This window comes from Heterodontus francisci, chromosome 24 (assembly GCF_036365525.1).
Source record: "Heterodontus francisci isolate sHetFra1 chromosome 24, sHetFra1.hap1, whole genome shotgun sequence".
Lineage (NCBI taxonomy): Eukaryota > Metazoa > Chordata > Chondrichthyes > Heterodontiformes > Heterodontidae > Heterodontus > Heterodontus francisci.
Genome location: NC_090394.1, coordinates 24,823,295 through 24,846,957, shown reverse-complemented (window position 1 = coordinate 24,846,957; position 23,663 = coordinate 24,823,295). Strand labels below are relative to the sequence as shown.

At 46.2% G+C, this 23,663-nt stretch overlaps 1 protein-coding gene across 1 annotated transcript in view; it reads right to left on the bottom strand.

Moving 5' to 3' along the window:
* The window catches only part of slc29a4a (solute carrier family 29 member 4a), a 168,834-nt gene that overhangs the window by 49,599 nt on the left and 95,572 nt on the right, over positions 1-23,663 (bottom strand). Inside the window, exons 4-6 of the mRNA XM_068056811.1 lie at positions 13,494-13,709; positions 10,914-11,028; positions 9,343-9,456 (exon numbers count right to left, since the gene is read on the bottom strand). Of these exons, the coding sequence (XP_067912912.1) occupies positions 9,343-9,456; positions 10,914-11,028; positions 13,494-13,676 (412 nt within the window). The 5' untranslated portion in view covers positions 13,677-13,709. The remainder of the gene's footprint in view (positions 1-9,342; positions 9,457-10,913; positions 11,029-13,493; positions 13,710-23,663) is intronic.

Below are 23,663 nucleotides of genomic sequence, written 5' to 3'. Positions count from 1 at the left end.
ACCTGTGGGAATCCTGCAATGGCCCCAAATCCAATGACCCTCTTGGCCGGATTCTCAGGGTCTGTCCTGTAGTGGTCATGGTCACCAGCCCTCCCGAACAGAGCATTGGTCACCTCCTTGATGCAAAAATGCACTGCTGATTGAGAGACCCCATACATATGGCCGGTGGATCCCTGGAATGATCCAGAGGCCTAAAAGTTTAGGGCCACAGTAATCTTCAGGGCTAGAGGCATACGGTGAACACCAAAACCCAGTGGTCACAAATCATCGTTTAGCAGTATGCAGAAGTCTATGGCAGCCTCTCTGGACAGCGGCAGTCATCTCTGGCAGTTTCGCTGAGACATCTGCAGGCATGTCAGGTGAGTCCTACAGACTCGCTGGCACATCAGGGCTCTTCTTTGCCTTGGCGGTTGCTGTTGCTCACATCTGGGAGCTTCCTCTTGAGCTGTAGTTGCCTCTTGGACCCGCCTCCGGCGGAGATGCCACAGAACAGCAAGGGGATCCAGGTATTCAGTGTGAACCATACCCATACCTATCCTCCTTGGACCTTCGGCTTCCTGCAAAAGGTAAAGTACACCTATCTTGGCAAAGATTTGTGTTAATTTTGGTTCTGCGGGATTCCTGCATTAGCACTATGGGATGAATTGATAACTTACAACTTTTCAAAAGGTGCAAGACATCATGACCGTACCAACACCATGTATTGGACCCCAATAAAAACCACCTACATAGTTGCCGAGTTCCCCTCTCCCAACACTACACAGCTTCCCCCCCACTCACCCCGCCCCCCCCCCCCCCCCCCCCACACACACAATGCATCTGTAGATTGAGCTTAGCGGCAATGTCCGATTTATAAACCACTTCCCCTAGACAACAACGGTTAACTTACCTAACCTCTGGAGGCACCGAGGACTCTTGCCTCGGTGGCGCCAGCTTTTCAAAGACAGAAAAGTGAAGGCACGTGAGGGATGCACGTGATGCAGAAGATTGCGAACGCCTGGTAGGATCGCGGTAAATTAGATACAAATGCATGCAAAACAGTACATAACAGATTTAAATTCTGATCCCGTTGCGTTGCGAGGGAAGTGCCGCCATGGAACTTTGCCGCCTCCGAGAAAATAGGGAATTGGCATTACAGCATGGGGTTCCCCACAGCGGATGACTCTGTGCCTATTCTCTGGCCCCTCTCTGCCAAAAAACCCGCCTTCCACAGGACCATAAAATTCTGCCTGTAGAGTTCAGTTCAAGACAACAGGAGTCAGAGGATGGCTAAGCAATTGGTTAATTTACTCAAGTATTGCCCTTTTGGCGGTTTTGATGCTCTCCAGTTCAAGAAGAGGGAAATCCTATGCCCCAGATCAATGTTCTACATTGACAACCTTCACGTATAAGATTCTTAAACTGGTGCCATAGTTTCTGTGGTTGCTACTCCTGAATCTCGTTACTCACAGTGATCACATGTCAAACCCTCACTCTGAAAATAATTTATGCCTAATTGGTCATGCTTTCCTCTGTTCTTTTAATTTGTAACAATGCATGTGTAAATCCACAGTACATGTTTATTCACGAACACTTTTGGCATCCTTGATTTTCCTTTCTCAAAATGCACAGTTGACAACAGCAGTAAAGGACCTTGCATTTATGTAGTGTTTTTCATATGACCTTATGACATCCCAAAGTGTTTTGAAACCAATGAGGTACTTTTGAAGTGTAGTCACTGTTATACTGTAGGGAAACATAACAGGGGCTGGTTTTCAGCATTAATCCATTGGTTGACAACTGCTTTGGCAGATCATAAAATGCTCGATACAAATTCAAGCCCCTTCCCTCCAACTAAATGTGTCAAATGCTATACTGTCAGCTAAAGAGACAACCAAACCATCCAAAAATTGCTTAAAATGCCCCTCCTCCAATTTGCAAAAGGAGTATCCACAAGTGACCATCTCACACATTTAAAATCTTTTTAGGAGGAGCCATTGTCAGTCCAATTCAGACAGTTTAATCTCATTTTCTTTTCTTTTCCATGAGGAGACAAACAAAGCCTCCAGTCTAAGGGAACCATGAGTGCAATGTCACTATGTTGTCCACCTTTTGAAGCCATACTCCACTGGTGGTGAGCACTCCACTCCAAAACAACAGCCACTGTGATCAACAGGTGCCTTTTAAGAGGAAGAATCTGAACCTGCAAGAGAAAGAGTATGGCTTAGATTAGTGCGGCACTGCAGAACTATAAGAACATTTGAAAAGATATTAGGGAAATGAGAAAAATGACAACTGAGGGAAGGGAGAGAAGTCAGCAGATGCAACAAAACAGCATCCAGCTTCAATGTAGCTCCCACATCCTCTGAATGTACTGAAGCTCTTACCTTAAGAGCAGATCCAGTTATACCAGGTTTCCTGATGGTTGAATTTTCCCAGCCCCAGGAGATAGGTTTGGAGGTGGGGGGGGCATGGAGGGCGTTGCTGGAAAAGTAGAAGACGACCCTGTTGGGACGGCTCCCCAATGCTGTCCTGTCTCTGGGCGACTTTCCCGGGCAGGTGGCCACGGGAATCAGCAGCCCATTTCAAGGAGCTGGGCAGGTGATGAAGTCAATTAAGGCCCCAATCAAGGGCTATTTTCCCCCAGCGCTACAACTATCCTGGCATTGCTGAGGCTCCCCCGCTATGTCGGGAGCCCAGCAACACTGCAGAGCTGGCTTCTCGGTGGGAGGTCGGCAGGTCATAGATGACTGAATTAATTGGCAGCATTAGGGGGCCGCAAAGCTCATAAGGGTCCAGGAGTGGCCACCGGCACTCCCTGGATGGGTCAACCCTACACCCTGAGGCCCCTCACAATACTCGGTCATCTTTTTCCCCACTGGAGCGGGAGGTTTTCGTTAGCGCCTCCATTTTGAGGCTCCCACTGGGTCACACCTTTCTCCAGCAGCGATCACCTCTCCCGGTGGGACTGCTGTCTGAACACCACTGCAGGCCCTCCTATTGGGCCTCCCAGTTTCTTTCTCTGGCTGCTGTCCTTAATTGGACAGCGAGCGTGGAGGCTTCAAGTAAAGTTGCTTCATAGGGCTCACTGATGTTATGTTCGGGTTCAGGACCTGCATATGGTCCCAATGTCGGAGTCCCGTAACCCACGGGAAAATTCAGCCCCCATTGTCCCAGGTAGAGCATGGCTACTCAACCCGAAACCTACCGGACCCGACGACATGTGTCGGGTTTGGGTCGGATCGCTCTTCCGGATCCGGCATTCGGGCTCGGGTCAGGTCAGGCGAGGTCGGACACAGCGACAGCCAGGACATCTGGGTGGGAAACGCGCATCCGGACTCTGCACTAGTCTGCAGTGAGCGATTCCATCCAAGGTAGAGCACAACCTCTTTAATATAATCAACGTCATTCCGATGGTCGGGTCGGGTTGGGCCAAGTCGGGTCGGGCCAAGTCGGGTCGGGCGTGGGAAAAAATCAAAGGACTCGGGCCGGGTCGGTCTCGGGTCGGATGTTGTGCTGTCGGGCTCGGGTCGGGATTCAATTGCAGGCCTTTAGTCCCAGGCCACAGAAGGTATCCTGCATGAGATATGGTCACCCTTCTAAAGCAAAATCCTCTACTTGCTACTTTAAAATATAACAGATTATTGTCATTAACCTGCATAAATGGGACAAACTGTGGAACACAGAGAAATCCCAACCTTTAATGTCTAATTGTATAAACACTTTTTGAAAGCCAGAGGGCATGCAGCTTTTCCAGAGGTTTGACTGTATGAATCTGCATTGAATAACTTCTGTGTAAAAGTTTTAAAAATTTGCTATAAAACAAGTCCAATCTTTCTGTTTAGATTTCATGTAAAATATTTTAATTTTGGACTCTTTATCAATATTCCTCTCTTTCCAGTTTCCTATAATATTTTCTTTCAGCCTACTTCTTCATCATCAGATTCAATGCCCACTCTTTTTTTCGATTGTATATGATTGCTAACTGGCATCTGTCCGTCGAAGAACAATGCACCCATCACCTTTATTTATTGTAGCATGTGTGAGCATGTGACAATGGAATTCTCAATCTCACCTAACAAAGTTGATTACATGTGCTAGCACTATGAATGTCCTTGACAGTCACACAATATTATTCCTGTTACCTTTATACAGGGCCTTCTTTGACCTCACCAAGGCCTTTGATTCTATTAACCAGGAGGGATTTTGGAACATCCTCCTCAAATTTAGCTGCCTGGAGAAATTCATCAGCATCCTCTACCTGCTGCATGACGACATGCCACCTGTAATCCTTGCCAATGGATCTGCCACTGATCCAATCCAAGTGCAAACTGAAGTCAAGCAAGACTGTGTCATCACACCAACGCTCTTTTCCATCTTCCTTGCCGCAACACTCCACCTCAACTCTATGAAGCTCCCTGCTGGAGTAGATCTACTCTGCAGGACGAGCAGCAAACTACGCTGTGTCACCTCCAGTCCAGAACCAAGGCCACTCCAACCTCTGTCATCAAGCTGCAGTACGCTGACGATGTTTGTGCACGTGCACACTCAGAGGCCGAGCTTCAAACCCACGTTGATGCATTCAGGGAGGCGATGAAAGAATGGGCCTTAAGCTAAACATCTGGAAGACAAAGGTCCTCTACCAGCCTGCTCCCACAGCGCAACACTGGCCCCCAACTATCAAGATTCACAGCGAACCATTGGACAATGTGGATCACTTCTCATACCTTGGGAGCATCCGCTCAGCAAGGGCAAACATCGACGATGAAACTCAGCAACGCCTCCAGTGTGCCAGTGGAACCTTCGATCGTCTGAGGAAAAGAGCATTTGATGACAAAGACCTGGCACCAAGCTCATGGTCTACATGGCCGCAGTGCTACCTGCCCTCCTGTACGTGTCGGAAACATGGACACTGTACAGCAGACATCTCAAAGCCCTGGAGAGATATCACCAGCGGTGCCTCCGCAAGATGCCGCAAATTCAGTGGCAGGACAGGCACTCCAATAGAGTGTCCTCTCTCAGGTCAACATCCCCAGTATTGAGATGCTGGTCATGGCTTGTCAGTTACATTGGGCAGGCCACAAAGTCTGCATGCTTGACGCAAGACTCCCAAAACAAGCTTTCTACTCCGAGCTCTGTCATGATAAGAAGTCACCAGGAGGGCAGAGGAAACACTACAACGATGTCCTTAAAGCCTCCCTGAAAAAATGTGACATCTCCACTGATTTGTGGGAATCTCTTGCCCGAGACCACGCAAAATGGAGAAGCAGCACCCACGAAGCTGCCAGCCAGTTCGAACAACGTTGATATGCCCAGGCAGTGACCAAGTGCAAACAGCAGAAAGAGCATTCGGAAATTCGAGCATCCCATTCACTCACCTCACCAAACACCACCTGCCCCACGTGACAGAGTGTGGATCCAGAATTGGACTATTCAGTCACCTAATGACTCACAACCCTGGAGTGGAAGAAAGTCATCCTCGTTTCCGAGGAACCGCCTAAGAAGAAGAAGATGAATGTCCTTGACAGTCACACAATCTTATTCCTATATCAGCACCTTCAGCTATCAACATTCCCTTCTGACTGGTCAATAGTAATAGTGCTGCCATGCTCTGCAGGATGTAACAGGACATTACAGAACTATCTATTGTTGCATAGCTTCAAAAATTACTTGATTGGCTGTAAATTGCTTTGGCACATCCTGAAACCATGAAAGGTGCTACATAAATGCAACACTTCCTTTCTTTACTTTGCCTTGTGAAGCATCTATTTTCAGGAGCTACGTTAAAAATACCAACTATGGCATTTTGTGATTTCCTTTGTTTGATCTGTGCAGTTCTTTCCATCTCTCTTTACAAGTCTAGTACTGGAGGCTTCAGGCTATGACCTCTGTCCATTGTGGAAGACAGCATGGCATTAAACAACAGACATCGCCTCAGATAGCTCAGTGGTTTGGGTTAACTTAGCTGTTCAAAGTTAAGGCTTTGTTGCTCTTGGCAGTCCTGACTCAGGGGAAGAAAATCAAGGTTTCCACTCCTGATCACTGTTGAATGACCTTTGCAGGAAAGTGTGTATGTATGGAGGTGAGGTCAATACAGGATTGGATGTAGCCATAATAGTTCAGCCAAATAGCCTGCCAATAATCATAGTCAAGAGTCATCAAAGGACTGCAACTTGGACAAGGGCTGTGGGACCAATATCCCAGCACAAGTTGGCTCAGGATGGGAGGGCAGAAATTAAAGGAGAAAAAAATAGAGCAAACACAGCTACTTAGATTTTAGACTAACCAAACAGCCAACCACCAATCAGTTCTCCTGCTTTCACATATTGCCTGCATTTTAACAGAATGGAAACCTTTCCTTTGCAGTCTCTCAGCAAGACCACAGGTGTGTACATGGTATGGCTGATACCACTCAAGGTATCAGTGAAGGGAGAGATGCACAGAATGTCTCTGATTTTTTATCACTACAATGCAGGCATTAGGAAACAGAATTAGTGAGATGTCCTCTTTCAGCAAGGCAGAGATGACATTGTTGATTGATTCAGGTACAAAGGATGCCAATGATATTGAAGGTGAGCCCAGCAGTAAAGGCAATAGCAAGACATAACTAATACTGGCCTAGCACCTGCCTCTTAATCAATCATACTGTATATAGAAACAGGAGCAAGCCATTCCGCTCCTCACGCCTATTCTATCATTTAAATATGTCATAGCTGATCTGTTTCTTAACTCAATGTACACACCTCAGCTCTGTTACCCTTCAATACCCTTGCCTAGCAAAAACCTACCAATCTCAGTTATGCAATTTTCAATTGACCCACAGTCTCTCAGCCTTTCGGTGGAGAGAGTTCCAGATTTCCATTAACCTTTATGTGAAATCACCCTGGAACGGCCTAGCTCTTTAAGATTATGCCCCCTTGTTCTGGACTCTCCTGCCAGAGAAAATAGTTTCTATTTACTCTATCAAATCCTTTAATCTTCGTAAAGACTTCAATTAGATAACCCCATAATCCTCTATACAAGGGAATATGCACCCTGTCTCGTAATTTAACTCTTTAGCCCGAGTAACATTCCTCTAAAAATTGAACTGATGGAAAACAATGAATGTCAGGCCAAAAATGGCTGCTTTTCTATTGAACATATTGAATTACCGGAGCCGCTCACTCCCAACATGTAGGTCTCACGGAACCAGCAGTGATCACACAATAAACTTGCTGGATTCCCCAAGCCAAGAAACAGAGAACAAGTCAGATTGTTAAACCAATGAACAGTGATGCTTAGAGGGACTTGAATGATTATGATAAAAGCACGTTAAGATTGATAATTGTAAAACATGGTCACAAGATGGCTGCTGGAAAATTTCAGACCATGACTGGAAGGCTTTTTTTCTGTCAATATTTTTCCTGGACTGGAGATGATAGCTAACAGAGAATAACACAACAATGATCAAGATTTCAGAGTTCATCAGATGCCAAGACATAGGTGGGTGGCATGGAGAAAGCCTCCTCTTCCTAAGTGCTGTTTTTCAGGATTACTGCTATTGAATTACTGCTGTTGTATGATTTGAGCGCTCCTGTCTGGCTAGTATCTCCTCTAATTAAATGAGTAAGTGTTTGATGCAGTTATTGACCCCCTACCTGCCGTGCCTGCCTCTAATTACTGAATGGCAATCAAGTCAGAGAAATCAACTGCTCACAACTCCGGAAAACCCCAGAATCATCAAAAAACAATTTGAGCTCTCCAAACACACACTGTCTGGTTGCCATGGGTCTATTCATGCAAATTAATTCGTTGTTGCAATGCCTCGACTTTAATATTCTCAATCTTGCTTTCAAATCCCACCATGGCCTCTCTACCTCTCTCTCCTCCTTTAAGACACTCCCTAAAACCTTCTGCTTTGACTACGCTTTTGGTCTCCTGTCCTAATAACTCCTTATGAAGCTCGGTTCGAAATTTTGTTTGATAACACTCCTGTGAAGTGCTGCGTTAAAGGCGCTACATACATGCAAGTTGTTGTTGTTCCATAGATAAATGTACATCTAGTAAATAAGCCTTGCCTGAATAGTGCATTATCACATTTTGCTTCTGGTCTCTCCAATCAGAAGTACCAAACACCATTCAGCTTCTCTTTAATACATCTAGGAGCAGAGTAAAGGAAGATGGACAATAGGCAGGTCTTGAAAAGGGCCAAAGACTCACGTCAGGTGACTTAGTGGGCCAGTGTCATTTTAAATCTCCGGGCCAGAAAATCCTTGGGGTCCAGTTGCTGACCTCCACCCGTAACACCAGTGGGTTATCGGGGTCAGCATAGGGTCAGCTCATTAAGATATTTGGCAGGGATCGCACAAGTGTCAGCGTAGCTTGACCAGCTTGAGTTGGGGGATGGGGAGGTAGGAGTGAGAATCAGGAGCTGGAAGCCTTTGGGTAGGAGCCATGGAGGGAGCAGGAGGTAAATATTACCCTCAATGTCAGGCCTGAATCCACACGGAGAGCTGTTCAGTTGATGTTCGAAGCTGCTCTGAAGGCAAATGGCTACATCGTGGTAGTCCTTTTTCATCCTGGCTGTCAATATACACAACTCCCCACCCCAACTTAGTATCTTGTTAATGTTCTCATGGATCTCCTGTGGTCTTGCTTACAATGACTGGCTGATACCATATTACTTCTACCTATGTTACACATAAAAACTTAGAGAAATCAGGGGTGGTGAAGCTGAGCTGGGAATTGGAAAGAATTTCATGGGGGCCAGAAACACTAGTGCTAAATTGTTTCTTGATTGGCTGAAATTTCCCAGGAAGCCCATCAGAAACAGCGTGACAAAATGTGTTGTGCAACAGATACATTTAAAGTGGGACGTGCTCCATCAACACATTTATTGCATAATAACATATATTTGATGTATAAATAGATGATTTTCCCAAATTAAGCTCTCATTACTCCACAAGTGTTTGCTCTGTTGTACTGCCTTACCACAACCACACACCCGCCCAACACCCCACCCCCCCCCCCCTCCTCACGGCCCCCAGGATGTTCAGGTCCCTGTTATCTAGGATTCTAAGTGGACAGAGAGAAACGTATGTTGTGTAACGGTTCATACATGAGGGAAAGTTTGCACCCGTCTGCATCTGTGAGCTGTCCGATCTACTCCACGCCTTCACTCACACTGTTCAGTCATCGCCAGCAACAACGCATCAGCTGACCATTCAATAGCAACTTCTTCATTGTCCTAGTTTACCGCTCAAAGCACCTCATAACTGTGTGCACTCTATTGTAAGATATTGGAAGCACTGGAACATCTAGCAAGCATCGTGCTCAATGGTACAAATGTGTAACCATGACATCCGATAGGCCTTCTGCACTTACCGGCAGTGATGCGAGTGTGCAAGCTGAGCAGCTCCATCAATGCGTTGTTCAGTATCACAGCAGCCAAAGCAACAAGGATATACGTGATACTCATATCAAATACAATGGGTGTCCCTGCAACAGAACAAGAAGGCAGCAGCTGTAAAACCTTTCACCTGCAGCTCCACAACAAACCAAAAAGCAATCACACGGCAGATGTGAAAAGTTCCTCTCGTCTTGTTGCTGCAGCATTAAATCTGAGATCAATTTTAGACTTGATTATTCTTCTTCCAGAAGTTAATACTTCTAGAAGGTGATTCAGGGGATGGAGGGGGAAGAAGAGAGATGACAAAGGAGAGAGAAATGAAAAGGATAGAGAAGGAGAGAAAGGCAGAAAGGCGAGTGAGAGAGAGAGAGAAAGAACGAAAAATAGGAAGTGTAACAGAAAGAAAACTGAATGATAGAGAAAAATAGGAGAGAAGAAAATGATATAGAGAGAAAAGAGAAAAATATATTAAGTATAAAAACAGAGTTGCATTTGAAATATTCACAGCAAATGCAATGCTAATCTGATTACTTTATGAATGCTGTAAACACAAAGACTTTCCAAGTGTGCAATCGCGCACAGCAGGAACGTCCATCAGGAAATTAAAATTTGTGGGCGACACAGTGGCGCAGTGGTTAGCACCGCAGCCTCACAGCTCCAGCGACCCGGGTTCAATTCTGGGTACTGCCTGTGTGGAGTTTGCAAGTTCTCCCTGTGTCTGTGTGGGTTTCCTCCGGGTGCTCCGGTTTCCTCCCACATGCCAAAGACTTGCAGGTTGATAGGTAAATTGGCCATTATAAATTGCCCCTAGTATAGGTAGGTGGTAGAGAAATATAGCAACGGGTGGGGATGTGGTAGGAATATGGAATTACTGTAGGATTAGTATAAATGGGTGGTTGATGGTCGGCACAGACTCGGTGGGCCGAAGGGCCTGTTTCAATGCTGTATCTCTAAACTAAAATGAAAGTTTGAAAATAGCATGGTTCGCTGACACACGCTTCTGGTGGTAGTGCTGAGGGAAAAAAATCTCCTGTGTGTACTTTTGTCACCAGTACATAAAGAACAAAACAGCATCTTACTGATACTGTGATGAGCATCTCTGATGAAAACAAATCCAATAATGTTTTTAAGGTGCATTGGAGTAGTTTGACAGCTCTCACTCTTTCTTTCATACATTTCTATTTCTGTGGGACAGCAGTAGATTTCTTATTTTGTCCCTAAATTGTGTTTTTGTGTCAGCTGCGATATGGTTAGAGCTGGCATTAGAGCACAGCCCCACCCAGTCATCAGCTGAAGTCCAGGCAGCCACATTTTCCAGCAGGGGTCACTGAACAGAGGTCAGCAGCAGGAATCCTAGTGGATTTTTCCCCCCATGGGGCTGAGACCATTTGAAGTATCCTGGCTAAGATCAACGATGTACACAGAATGGAGGTACCTTCCTGATCTAGATAACTGGTGTTATGCAAGGTAGAGACTTTACCCAAGGATTTTACTTTCTCATATGCTTGTGTATCATCCCTCTCCCAGTTTCTCACAAGAACTGCACCTGGATATTTTTGGTGTAGATAGTCCACATCTGTGATGAAACTGTTGTAAGGCAGTAGGAATCCAACTCCGGCCAGAAGCATCGCAAAGTAAATGCCATGGTAGCTGTCCTTGGGCTGTGACTCAATGTCTGCATCGTAAAGACATCAAAAAACCAATTAAAACCCAACCATGAATGGTTTACAAAGCCAACTCTAATCTTTGGAAATTCTGACTCAAGGTAGCTGTTACATCCTGTAGGCTCTCTGAGCGTTCATGGAGTGGGAGGATGTGGGGTTGTGCCTGTAATTCTCGACCATGTAGTCACGGGAAAGTGCCACGTTGTAGCAAAAATTGTAAATGTAGTGTTTATAGTCATAGTCCCTGTAGATCTGAGCCTGTTCTTTAACAGCCACTCACCAGGGAATGAATCCCCTCTGTGATATGCAGGCCAGCAGACTGTGGCTGTTAGCTGCATCCCCATCCCCCTGTCTCTCCAGCATCTTGGTGGAACACAAACCTCCGCAAACATCTGGGTGAAACATGTGTGAACCTATGGCAGCCAACGAAGGTGGGAGTATCAGTCTGGTACTCACTTCTAGACCCTACACAAGACCCAGACAAATATCTGAGAATGTTAAGAGGGGAGCTACAATCAAACAAATGCCTGTTAATATGCCACAAAGGACAATGCTCTAAACCTACAAGAGCCATTAGCGGACCCAATACTTCCTGATCCAGTGAAATGCAGGGACTGTCACCAAATTATCCCAAACAGCACATTTCTTCAACCAGAGAGTGGTGAACCTGTGGAATTCGCTACCACAGAAAGCAGTTGAGGCCAAAACATTGTATGTTTTCAAGAAGGAGTTAGATATAGCTCTTGGGTCTAAAGGGATCAAAGGGTATGGGGCGAAAGCGGGAACAGGTTACTGAGTTGGATGATCAGCCATGATCATAATGAATGGCGAAGCAGGCTCGAAGGGCTGAATGGCCTACTCCTGCTCCTATTTTCTATGTTTCTATGTTCCCAGAATGTACGCAAAACACTGACCATTGTATCCGGTGCTAAGTACTGTGGGACAGACTGTACAGTGACCTGCATGTGCTGTTTTCTTTAAATCAAGGAGAACCATTACAAAAACACACACAGATAAAATAGTGCTGATAGATTTCCTTTAGTCGTAGATTCCAACCTTTCTGCCCAGGTCTAATAGAATAATGCAGTGTTATTGATGGACTGCTGAGAGGTCTCAGACACTTCACAGCTGGAGAACCAAGGCTTATGTCCATCAAACAGATGGGCAACAAAAGGATTCACCACTCTCTTGACAGCAGCGACTCACATCAATAATTCAGAAAGTTCAGGAAGAACCCAAGGGTTCAATGCGCTGAATGGAACGATCACAGTGAGTGGCTGGGCTCCTTTCTGAGGGTGCCTTTTCAATCAAGCGACAAAGTTTTGTAGAGGAGCACTTCATTAATATCCAGTCCAGGCTGCACTGTCACTACCACCTGGTGGAAAGGGAAAAATGTTCCTATAGCATCTTCCTATGCCTTGATGTGCTGGTGGCTTTGTAGGTAAATGCATCAGGGATTGATCCCTGATCTGTGTTGAGTTAAGGGACTTCCTGGGTCAGCAGTTGGGCTCAGTAGGAGGAAAGAAACAGACAGTGACCTCCACTGGAATATAGTATGGGGCTCAGCCGTCACACAGCTTACCCTGACGTAAAACCTGCAAGATATCAATATGTTTTTACGTTATTTTTATTTCTAACAGAGACAGAACAGTAATGTAGACAAAATTGGTTTAAATCCTGTTCTTGAAAAGCCTGTATCTTCCTTTCAATTATGCTGATAATTTTGGAGAAGGATGAATTTCAGGACCGAGGGCACATATAAATATTGAGCTTGAACAGTTATTAATGGTGAAACTTGTAAGCTTTTAAAACACAGGCTTTCCATCACAGCAGAGGACAGTCATCAAGGTTGCTTCAACATAAAAAGGAGCACGTTGTTATAGAACATGCATCGGAGGTTCTTTACAGTAAAGCTATGGATCAGGGAAAGCAATGACAGGAATCATGCCACATCATTCTATGATGAAATTAAACTGATCCAGCAGTTGTGCACAGTTCCTCTGTGTTGTGGCGAGTTTTACCAGGGGTCCCATATTTGGCTCAGACCCTGGGACCAGGCCCTATTGTCTCCATGCCTTAATACGCCCCCGTATATAGGGCAGAGTGTGAGAGGCAGGTGAGAGGCCTGCTCAGGACTGAGGCGTGGTTGAGGGTTTGAGCCGTGGTGAGGTATGGTAGGGAGGTAGATGGACGATCAATCGGAGGTGGAAATAGACGGTCTTGAGATGATACCGTCCCAACACTTCATGTCTCAGCTTACGCCTGAAGAATGGACTCTTGTGTGAGTTACTGCAGGGCTGGCAGTGGAACCAGCAAGAGGCAGTGTCCATGGGATTGAAGAGGGCAAACTGAAGGAAATAAAGGACAAGTACACATGTACATACACACACACTCCCAGACACACTCACGCTCACACACACACTCACACACTCACGCTCACACAGAGACACTCACACACACACAATATAGGTTTCACCTGGTTCGTTGATTATGGACATCCCACTGTCCTGCCTTTGCCTCTCTTTGGCCTGAGTCTCTTCCTCTTCCAGTGGGTAGCCATCAAAGCTGAAGTTCATCACCACGTTTCCTTCTGGTGTCTGGGTTGGAGTGCCACTCCTAAAACTCTCTGTACCCAGGGTTGCCATCCTTGACCTCCTTCACCAGAAAGGCAAAACTTTCTAATTTCAAAACAAAAAATAAACAATTCTTTGGTCATGATTTCAACTCTTTTAAAATCAGCTGCTGCTGTGTTTGTACAAGCACCTCAGGAAGTGGATAGTCTGGTCCAGACGGGCCTGACAGTTAAAGCACCGAAGCCTGCTGGGAATTTTAGTGTTGGCCTCCTAATTTTCAGCCTTTCATTTCTTCCTTAATTTCAGATCCAAGCATTAAATGAAATCAGGTGCTTCTTCAGGTCGAATATTAAACTTTGCAATCAAAAATAAAAATCACACATTTACTCAGAAATTCACAGTTAATCAACAGTGTATAGTATGCTCAAAGGGACAGAGGGTGGTGGGCGGAAATCTATCTTCTCTTAAAAGGGAGGGGAACCTGTTGCACTTTTGCTTCATGAGGCAGATGCAACATCCCAAGATCGTGGGAGGTGCTATTGAAATGCAAATACTTTGTTTAAGTTCAGGGGAGCCCCATTTATCCACATGAAAGGGACTCCTGCCAAAGCTGCAGTAGTGAGGTGGGAGAAATCCAGAGGAGGTCCTCAGTGTCATAAGCCAATAAGTTGGACTTGAAAGTAAATTTAGCGTTTTAGGACTCATGTTAAATTTGGGGAATTATTTTTAGGGAGCACCCCCGGATTGTCCAGGTGGAAGGTTCATCTCTCGGGTACTGCTGTTTGACAACATTTCCCAACTCCATGATCTGCACCATCTAGAAAAACATGGGAACACCACCACCTGCACGTTCCCCTCCAAGTCACACACCATCCTGACTTGGAACTATATCGCCGTTCCCTCATCATCGCTTGGTCATAATCTTGAAACTCCCTCCTTAACAGCATTGTGGGGGTAACTACCCCACATGGATTGCAGCAGTACAAGAAGGCAGCTCACCACCATTTTCTCAAGGGCAATTAGGGATGGGCAACAAATGCTGGCCTAGCCAGCGACACTCACATCCTGAGAATGGAAAAATAGCTGGGAGAAAAGCAAAGCTGTGTACTTCCTTCCCACTACTCCAACCCACACTCCCACCAGGGGTCCCATCAGGAATATGCAAGTCAGGAGCCTGAGCGGATCCAGTGATTGGTTCCAGGTTTGTTAAATTTAAATGTACATTCAGGCTTTGCAAACACAGTGGGGATGAGAGTTGAAAACCTGTGGTTTTCCCATATTCCTTTCTCATTGGTTGACATGTTTATTAAATAGTAACAATTGAACCGTTTACTCACTTTCAGTGTAAATCCAAAATATTTCCATTGTTTACTAGAATTTAATGCAGATGTTAAAATCAGGTATGGTGACATGGGGGGGATGAAGATCGCATTGGAACCCTCCGCCCAGAAATCTGGCATTGTGACGTTGGTTCCGGATTTTGTCAGAGGCGGGAAAGTACCATGGTGCCATTGGGGCCCCAGCGTGACAGGAAGCTATTTTAAACTGCTGAACCGCTATTTTAAATGCATTTCAATATAATTAATTCTGATTTAATGATTGGCTCTCGATTTTGTGAACGGCGGGCAGCACCCACGTGCCTTCGGGTTCACAACCGTTTAAACCTGGCGGCACTGAGGTAAGAGGTCACATTGCCATGACAGGGAGGCAGCCTAGAACATTGTTGCATAGGGGAAAAGGGGGGCTCGGAGGCCATTGTCGGACTGTAATGCTGCGTGCTCTGCAATGGGGTTCTGGGGTCTCAGGGACTCTGCAAGGGGTTCTGGGGGCTCGGGGACTCTGCAAGGGGTTCTGGGGGCTCGGGGGCTCTGCAAGGGGTTCTGGAGGCTCGGGGACTCTGCAAGGGATTCTGGGATCTTGGGGACTCTGCAAGGGTTTCTGGGGTCTCTGCAAGGGGTTCCGGGTTTTCCGGGACTCTGCAAGGGGTTCTGGGGTCTCGAGGACTCTGCAAGGGGTTCTGGGGTCTCGGGGACTCTGCAAGGGGTTCTGGGGTTTTGGGGCTCTGCAAGGGGTTCCGGGGTAGGTTTGTTGGGGGAACTGTATTGGGTTGACAAACTGCTATGTGATGTGTTTGGTTGCTCACGCTGCTGGAACAGAGGGTGGGCCATCAGTAAGCTTGGGCTCTGAGGTCCATCAGTCACTCCACCGAGAGAACTGTCAGAATCTCAGTTGCCAAGGCAGGGTCGACTCAACATCGACCGCACTTTGCAGGTCCACAAGTCACCTGGCACAGGTCTCATAAACCCTGTATTTCTGGACATCCATGGTGTAATGCGACGCCAAAAGGCTGCTGGGCCTGTCCGTGAAGCTCCAAGATGAGAGCAACAGCATCTGGCCATGCCAAGAAGGGCCACGTATGCCAGCGGATCAGCTACCTCCAAATGTCCAAGTGCCACTGTCAGCGAAGACTACAGCTCTCCAGGGAGGCCGTCACTGACTTATGCGCCCTACTGCAGGACGATTTGCGATCTCTGGGATTTGGCAGTCACCCTTTGCCAGTGACCTTGAAGAATCACTGTGGCACTAAATGTCTACACATCGGGATCATTCCAGGGATACATCAGGGACATGTGTGGGATCTCCAGGCAGCAGCACACCACTGCATCAAGGAGGTGACCAATGCCCTGTTCAAGAGGGCCGGCGACTATATTCGGTACCAGACCGACCCTGACAGTCAGGCTGAGAGGTCCATCGGATTCGGGGCTATCGCTGGATTTCCCTAGGTGCATGGTGCGACCACTGAGAGTGTTTCCTGCAGGTGTGTGCCCGCTTCCAGGTGCCACAGCTTTTCAGACCCCATGTTCGCTTTCAGGGGTTCTTGGGGACAAGGGTTACCCATTGAAATGATGGCTACTGATGTCTGTGAGGAACCCTCGCACTGCAGCAGAGGAGAGGTACGACACTTGCCATGGCTCCACCTGAGCGACCATTGAGCAGGCCATTGGACTTCTGAAGATGAGATTCTGCTGCCTTGATCGATCTGGTGGAGCCCTGCAGTATGCCCCAGTGAGGGTCTCCCATATTGTGGTGGCCTGCAGTGCTCTGCACAATCTAGCATTGTAGAGGGGGGGAGGCCTTACATGACGAGGACCTGTCTGAATGACAATCATCCACTGAAGAGGAGGATGCAGAGGATGGAGAGGGGCAAGCAGCAATGGATAGAGAAGACCCTGCACAGGAGGCCAGATAGATTGAGCGATGTGCAAAGGAGGCAAGAGACAACCTCATAATGTCCTGTTTCCACCCTGATGTCCACTCACAGAGTCAAATAAAGGCTCACCTTAATGCATGAACTCTGTCACCTACTTTCCATTTGTGTTCCCTGTCTTGCAACTGGCTGCAATGCCACTAGTACCCACGGGAGACCATATATTAACGCGGGCTCTCATCACACTGGCATGTTAATGAGGGCTGTGGTCACATTGGCATTGCTCTAAGGGGGAAGGGGGAAGACAGCAGCTCACAATTAAAACATAATGGATCATGACTTTCAGACAATGATGGCTCATGATTTGCACAAAAGAACTTTAATCACTATACAGCGTATTAGTTACACCCATGAGACCCAAAGTGTGGTTAGGTGGTCTTAATTTTTTGCGAGTGTTCCTACGCAATGTGATCCCTTTCGAATGCAGCTGGGCTGGAGGCAGGCTATTGATCAGGCTGCCTCTTGGCCTGAGATGACTTTCGGAAGCATTCTCTGTCTGCCTGAGGCCTGGAAAGCCCCGGCTGCCAGAGGGTGTCCTGCACAGATGCCTCTCCTCAGGCGTTGCAGCTACTGGAGCTGGGCTCGCTGGCATTGGGCTGAGGAGCCGGTGTCCACCTGGAGCACCCTGAGGGGAGCCCCCACCTGTGGAGATCAGCCTCTCCTCCTCTCTTTCAAGGCTCGCTTGAACCTCGCTGCTCACCAGAGAAGGACAAGGACTGGGAGAAGACTCCAGACTCCTGTTCCTTCTCTCACCTTGTCACTGCTGTGTTGAGCTCATGGCCAAGGTGATGGTGTGCAGGTCTGCATGCATCTGTGGAATCTGGCTCTCCAGGAGGGTCGCCAACATCTTAACGGAGGAAGCCATGTGCTCACATGCCTGAGACATGGCAGCACTCCTGAGTTGGATGGCCTCCTCCATTGTCCATTCATGGCTGTGTATGGCTTCTGGTATCTCTGCCAGATGTTGCCTTTACTCTCTTTGCAACTCCAGCACGCCCTGTGCTTTTGGCACCAGAGGCTCACCATCATCCTGGGGCTCAGTATGGACCTGGACACCCACAGTCCTCCGACTGTCAGAAGCCTCGGCTGTCTCAGGGAGGTGATGGCGTACTGGTAATGTCACTAGACTAGTAATCCAGAGCCCAGGCTAATGCTCTGGGAGACATGGTTTCGAATCTCACCATGTCAGATGGTGAAACTTGAATTCAATTAATAAATCTGGAATTAAAAGGTAGTCTAATGGTGACCATGAAACCATTGGCGATTGTTGTAAAATCCCACCTGGTTCACCAATGTCCTTTAGGGAAGGAAATCTACCGTCCTTACCTGGTCTGGCCTACATGTGACTCCAGACCCACAACAATGTGGTTGACTCTTAAAATGCCCCTTTAAATGGCCTAGCAAACCTTTCAGTTCAAGGGCAATTCAGGATTGAAAATGAAAAAAAAAACATATTTTAAAAAAAGCCTCAGCTAGTTGCTCCCAAGCGTGTGTGGTGTTCTCACCAGCTTGTGACCCTGATTCTAAAACTGATCAGGTACTCACCAAGGTGAATGTATCTGGGTTGGTGGAAAGTGCAGGAGAGTCATGGGATGGTGCATCCTCTGAGTGGTTCTCTTCCTCAGAGGTTGACGGCTATCCCCCTGCGGTCTGCTGCGCACGCTGCGCTGACCTGCATGAGAGAACACAAACATATGTGGATTCGACTGTGCATGTGCATGCCAACCATGCATGATGTGGGTCTCCAACATTAACGACTATGTCGATGGAAGCCAATCCTCACCGTCTTGCGCAGGGATTCTAGTCTCTCCGTCCAAAATAGCGTGGCCGCCCTGGGTGCCTGGCAGCTCCGAGGCCTTTTCCTTGGCGGTGATGAGAGGGCACAGAACAGGAACCCCTCTGTCAGTCTGGGCTGTCTCCCTCCTATTGTGGGCCCTCTTGTCCTGCAAGAGGTAGGGATTGGCAGACAGCTCAGTAGTTCCCTTGCCTCCTACTGGGGGATCTGATATCTCTCATGCTGCCACACACTGTCAGGCAAGTTAATGAGGTGAGCTACAAAGGAAGATGGCCTGTGGCTGAGATGCAGTCATGCATCTGTCGGGATGAGGTAATACACTTGCCCCTCTGTCATCGCCGTGGTAGCGCCACCCTCCCCATGTCGCACACCCTCCCGCTTAGTCACATGCGCTCCCCAAAAAGGAGAGAGTTATGGAGCAGTCACCTTGGCTGAATACAGAAGGTCATTGGTCTTCTTTCGACACTGGACCCAGTTTCAGTGAGTGCCCTCCTTGGGGCTTGCTTGGTCAGGTGGGAGGACCTCTTCTTGCCATTGCTGGGGAAGAGAACCTCTCGCCATTCCCTTGCAGCCTGGAGGATAATCTGCAAGGAGGCATCACTGAATCGGGGGGCACCCTGTGTCTTGCCTCAGGCATTCTGTGCTGTCTCCTCAGGGAGTTGTGGGTTCCATTAGTCAGTTCAGCAACGTTTTCAGCAGTCAAAAGCTGCCTGTTACGCTAAGACAGGAGTGAATGCAGGGCTGGCAGGCCTTTAAATATGGCACCAGCACCTGTCCTGGAGTCACCTGATGCTGTAATCGACGACTCGCCTCCCACCCCCGTCATGTGATTCTGGGGTCCCGCACTTGCATTATGCAAAATGGCCACCCACCGCATGATCGCAAAGGGGCGGTCACCCACATGATGAACAGGAGCCCGCTGCCAGGACCAGCAGTGGGATCATTAAATTCAGCTTACAGTGTGCAGCAAATACAAACACACACCAGGAGCATTACAGTACAATGTAAACACATACACAGCCTATATACAAAAGCAACTGAGAAGCAGATAAAAACTATTTCAACAGGGAATGGCACGTTTGGATTCAATGAAGTTTCAATGAAGTGTAACCAAGCATGTCATTCTCAAAGTTTAATTTTGCAATCTATAAAGAACAGTACAGACTCATGCAAACATACGGTTAAGGGTTGCGCTTTCTGCACTAAGTGTAGATAGACATGCAGATTTATCTGAAATGTTTACTTTTACATAATTAAAATGAAGGCATAGATGCTTTTCCTAATTGTAACATAAAATATGCATGGAGAACAGCTGTTTGTAACAGCCTCCTCAATTGTTAATTAGTAAGCGGGAGTCCTTTATTAATTTTAATGAATTTTGTGAGTTCTCAATGTTTGATCTAAATAATTACTTATTGATATCCTGCAGCGATGGTATATCAGAAAAACTAGTGTGGAACGAGTATGAGAAAATCAACAGCTTTTGAATACATAACACATTCTGTAGTTTGCAAGTTTTAAAAACTTTTACAAGTGGCTTTTACTGAAGCACTAAAGATCAACATCTAAATATGATGTTGTATTCCGGAATCTGAGAAACAATTTACTCACTTTCAAAGAGAAAAGTGTGCTTTATTCTTTTAATTAAAATAGGCTCATTTTCAAACTGCTTACCTTTACCCATTTCAATCTTGTTTACATAATCAAGTGAATGCAACTTTATGTGCTGGTTCTGATTTACATATTTCATTATATAATAAACTTTCACAGCACAGTTTGGAGCACATTTCTTTTAATCAGTGGACCAGGCTGAGAGCTTTCAGTGATGTGGAGAGGCTACAGAAGCTGGGATTGTTCTTCTTAGAGGAGAGATGGGTAAGGGACGATCTAATAGAGCTGTTCAAAATTATGAAGGGGTAAATAATAAGAATCAGTTTCCAATGGCAGGATGGTCAATAACCAGAGAACACAGATTTAAAATAATTAGCAAAAGAACCAATGGAGAGATGAGGAAACATTTTATTACACACCGAGTTGCTGTGATCTGGAATACGCTGCCTGAAAGGATGATGCAAGCAGATTCAGTCATAACTTTCAAAAGGGAACTGGATATATATTTGAAACGGAAAACTTGCAGAGCTATGGGGAAAGAGCAGGGGAGTGGGACTAATTGAATAGCTGTTTCAAAGAGCCAGCACAGGCACAATGGCCCAAATGGCCTCCTCTGTGCTATAAGATTCTACGAGAATCAATTTGAAACCAATGTTGCATTGCTACATCTGGCTATTGACAGTAGCATGCAAGGTCAGGTGTTCAGGGTAAGTGAACCTTAACCATTTCATTATATTTCTACCTTTTAATAAATCACTTCTTTATTTGTGGAGTAGCATATTTATTTTAGGAAAGTATTTGTTTTGAAAAGAATCACCTCTTGAAGTTTGTGATTGAAAGCTGCTCCTCATCGGAGACAGGTTAATTTTACTCTCCTTAACTTGTCTACTAGAAACTGAGGCAAGGAGTTGCTTTAAAATTCTCATGCTTGTTTTCAACTCCTCCATGGTCTAGCCCCACATCTTCCAGCCCTACAACCCTCCGAGATATCTGTGCTCCTTCAATTCTGACCTTTCATGCATCCCCAATTTTCTTCGCTCCACTACTGGTGACCGTGCCTTTAGCTGCTTGTGTGGTGGGACGACCTTAAGAGGACTACCTTAAGAAGCTGCAAGTGAAGATCACCAGAGGAAGTGATGTTGTGTCACACATGACATGAGAGTGGTGGGTATCCCAACAGAGTGTGATATGTTTAGATGTGCTCGTGCAGTAATTGTCTATCTATGTTCTTGTTTAAATTATAATAAAAATTCATGTTTTTCTTTGGATATTGCTTGTAGTCCTGTGAGTCTTACAATAGTTCATATATCAAAGTAACAAGTAATATTACCTGGTGGCAACATTTGGGATATATTTTTCTGAAGATCACCAAAACTTATATTGTGGCATTGTTTGACTTTTTTTATGAGCAATACACTAAGAGAGAACAAAGAACAGCAGGTTGCCTACCTGGAGTGGTTGAAGATCCTGGAGAGCAGCTGGCAGGAGACCCCACAATAATCAGTGAGCTAGGCTATAGACAGAACCCCGGGAGGTATTGAAATTCTGAGTACAGCAGGCAAACTGCCAGGGGATCAGAGCTTTGAACTAATTTGGCAGTGTCGGAAAATTTGAAAAGCAATAGCAGCTTCGTGGGCAGGGCCTAAGCCGACAAGAGAGGGAAGAACTCAACAGCACCACTGGAAGTCCACAGCAGAGTGAGAAAGGTTGCTTGTGGCAGCTGCTGGTACTGCACGGTGCAACTGGCTGCAGAGAACAAAGTTGTCTCACAGTTTAAAAAAACGAGCTGTGCAAATAGAAAGCAGCTGTGGTGTCTACTATTAAAGGAGCAGGTCTGTAGAAAGCAAATCTGTCTAAACAAGAAAAAAAGTGGAGCCTGTGAAAAAGAAAACCTGAAAAAAGTCCTATATTTATTTTTAAAAAGCAGGGTTGTTAAGATAATGGCTTTCAGATATCCAGTTATAGATTGGAAGGCATTGGACATGGTATTTGAATTTAAACCATTTCGGCAGTGAATGGAACTTTGTTTCCTGGATCAAGAAATGAGCGAACCAGAGAAACAAGCTATCATAATTAAGATCGCACTGAGCAACAAGGGTTCAATACATCAGGATTATCAGATGAGAATCAGAAGGACCCTAGCGAGCTATAGATATTCCGAAAGCAGCAACTCAAGGTAAAGGTAAATTTCTGAGTACACAGGCTTGAGCTTATGACCTAGCGACAAAAGCAAAACGAGTCCATTGACCAATCTGTTGCAAGGTACTGAGACAAATCTCAAGAATGCGGCTTTGCAGATATTGATTTGTCGGAACGGGTTATAGAGCTAGTAATCGCGTCTACTCCAATAGAAGCCTTTCAAAAAGAGCTGCTAGAAAAGCAAAAATGGCGCACCATAGATGCACTACTTAATGATGGAAGGAAATTTGCAGCCATCATGGCTGGGCACCAACAGTTACAAACGCTGGGGGCAGCTACGACAATTGGTATGGTGACCAAGGCTCAGAAGCTAAGTCTTGTGGCAAATGTGGCCTGACTCACCCAAGTCGCAGTTGTCCGGCATACCAGGACCAGTGCATAGCTTGTGGCATGCGAGGACATTGGGCAAGGCAGTGCAGGAGGCCGAGTTCAGATACTGCATACAGGAATGGTGACAGATCACATGCAGAGAGAACGTCTGCAAGACAGGATGGCAACAAAAGGTATATCAACACACAACAAAAGCCCAAGCAGGTACATCAGTTCGGCGGAGAGAAAGATTGCCAGGAGGACACGGATAATGAATGCATTCGTGTGAACAGTGAGCAAGCTATTCACATAGTTAATATGGATCAACTGTCAATGCTATTACGCAATCTGACGCATTCGCCATGATCGGGATTATGTGTCCGCAGAAGAGGGGCAAGCATAAGCTCACAGTGAAAATCAGCACCAGAGCAAGTGCAAATATTCTGCCCATCTGTATACTGAAGGACACGTGTCTACAGAAATAGGAATCTATGGCACAACCCACCATGGCTAGGCTGACTGCCTACGATAGTTCTCCAATCAAGTCCATTGGAATGATAACCTTGCTGTGCAGCTATGGGAGCTCCGAATGGCTACCACAAATGTTTTATATTGTAAACATAACTGGGCTAGCTGTCACAGGACTTCCAGTATGCCGAGTTCTATGAATTATCACAATACATGAAGTCAGTAATGCACCAAAAATGATACAAAATATCCAGGCCCAGTGCATCAGATGTAAAGGACAACACAAAGGCTGGGACTCTTGACACAAAGAGGTAATGTGACCAGGAGTCTCTCCTTGGGCTTCAGTTTGTTGCAGCAAGTACCCGGAGGCCAGATGGATTGCTGGTGATTGGTGATGTTGTCAGTCACC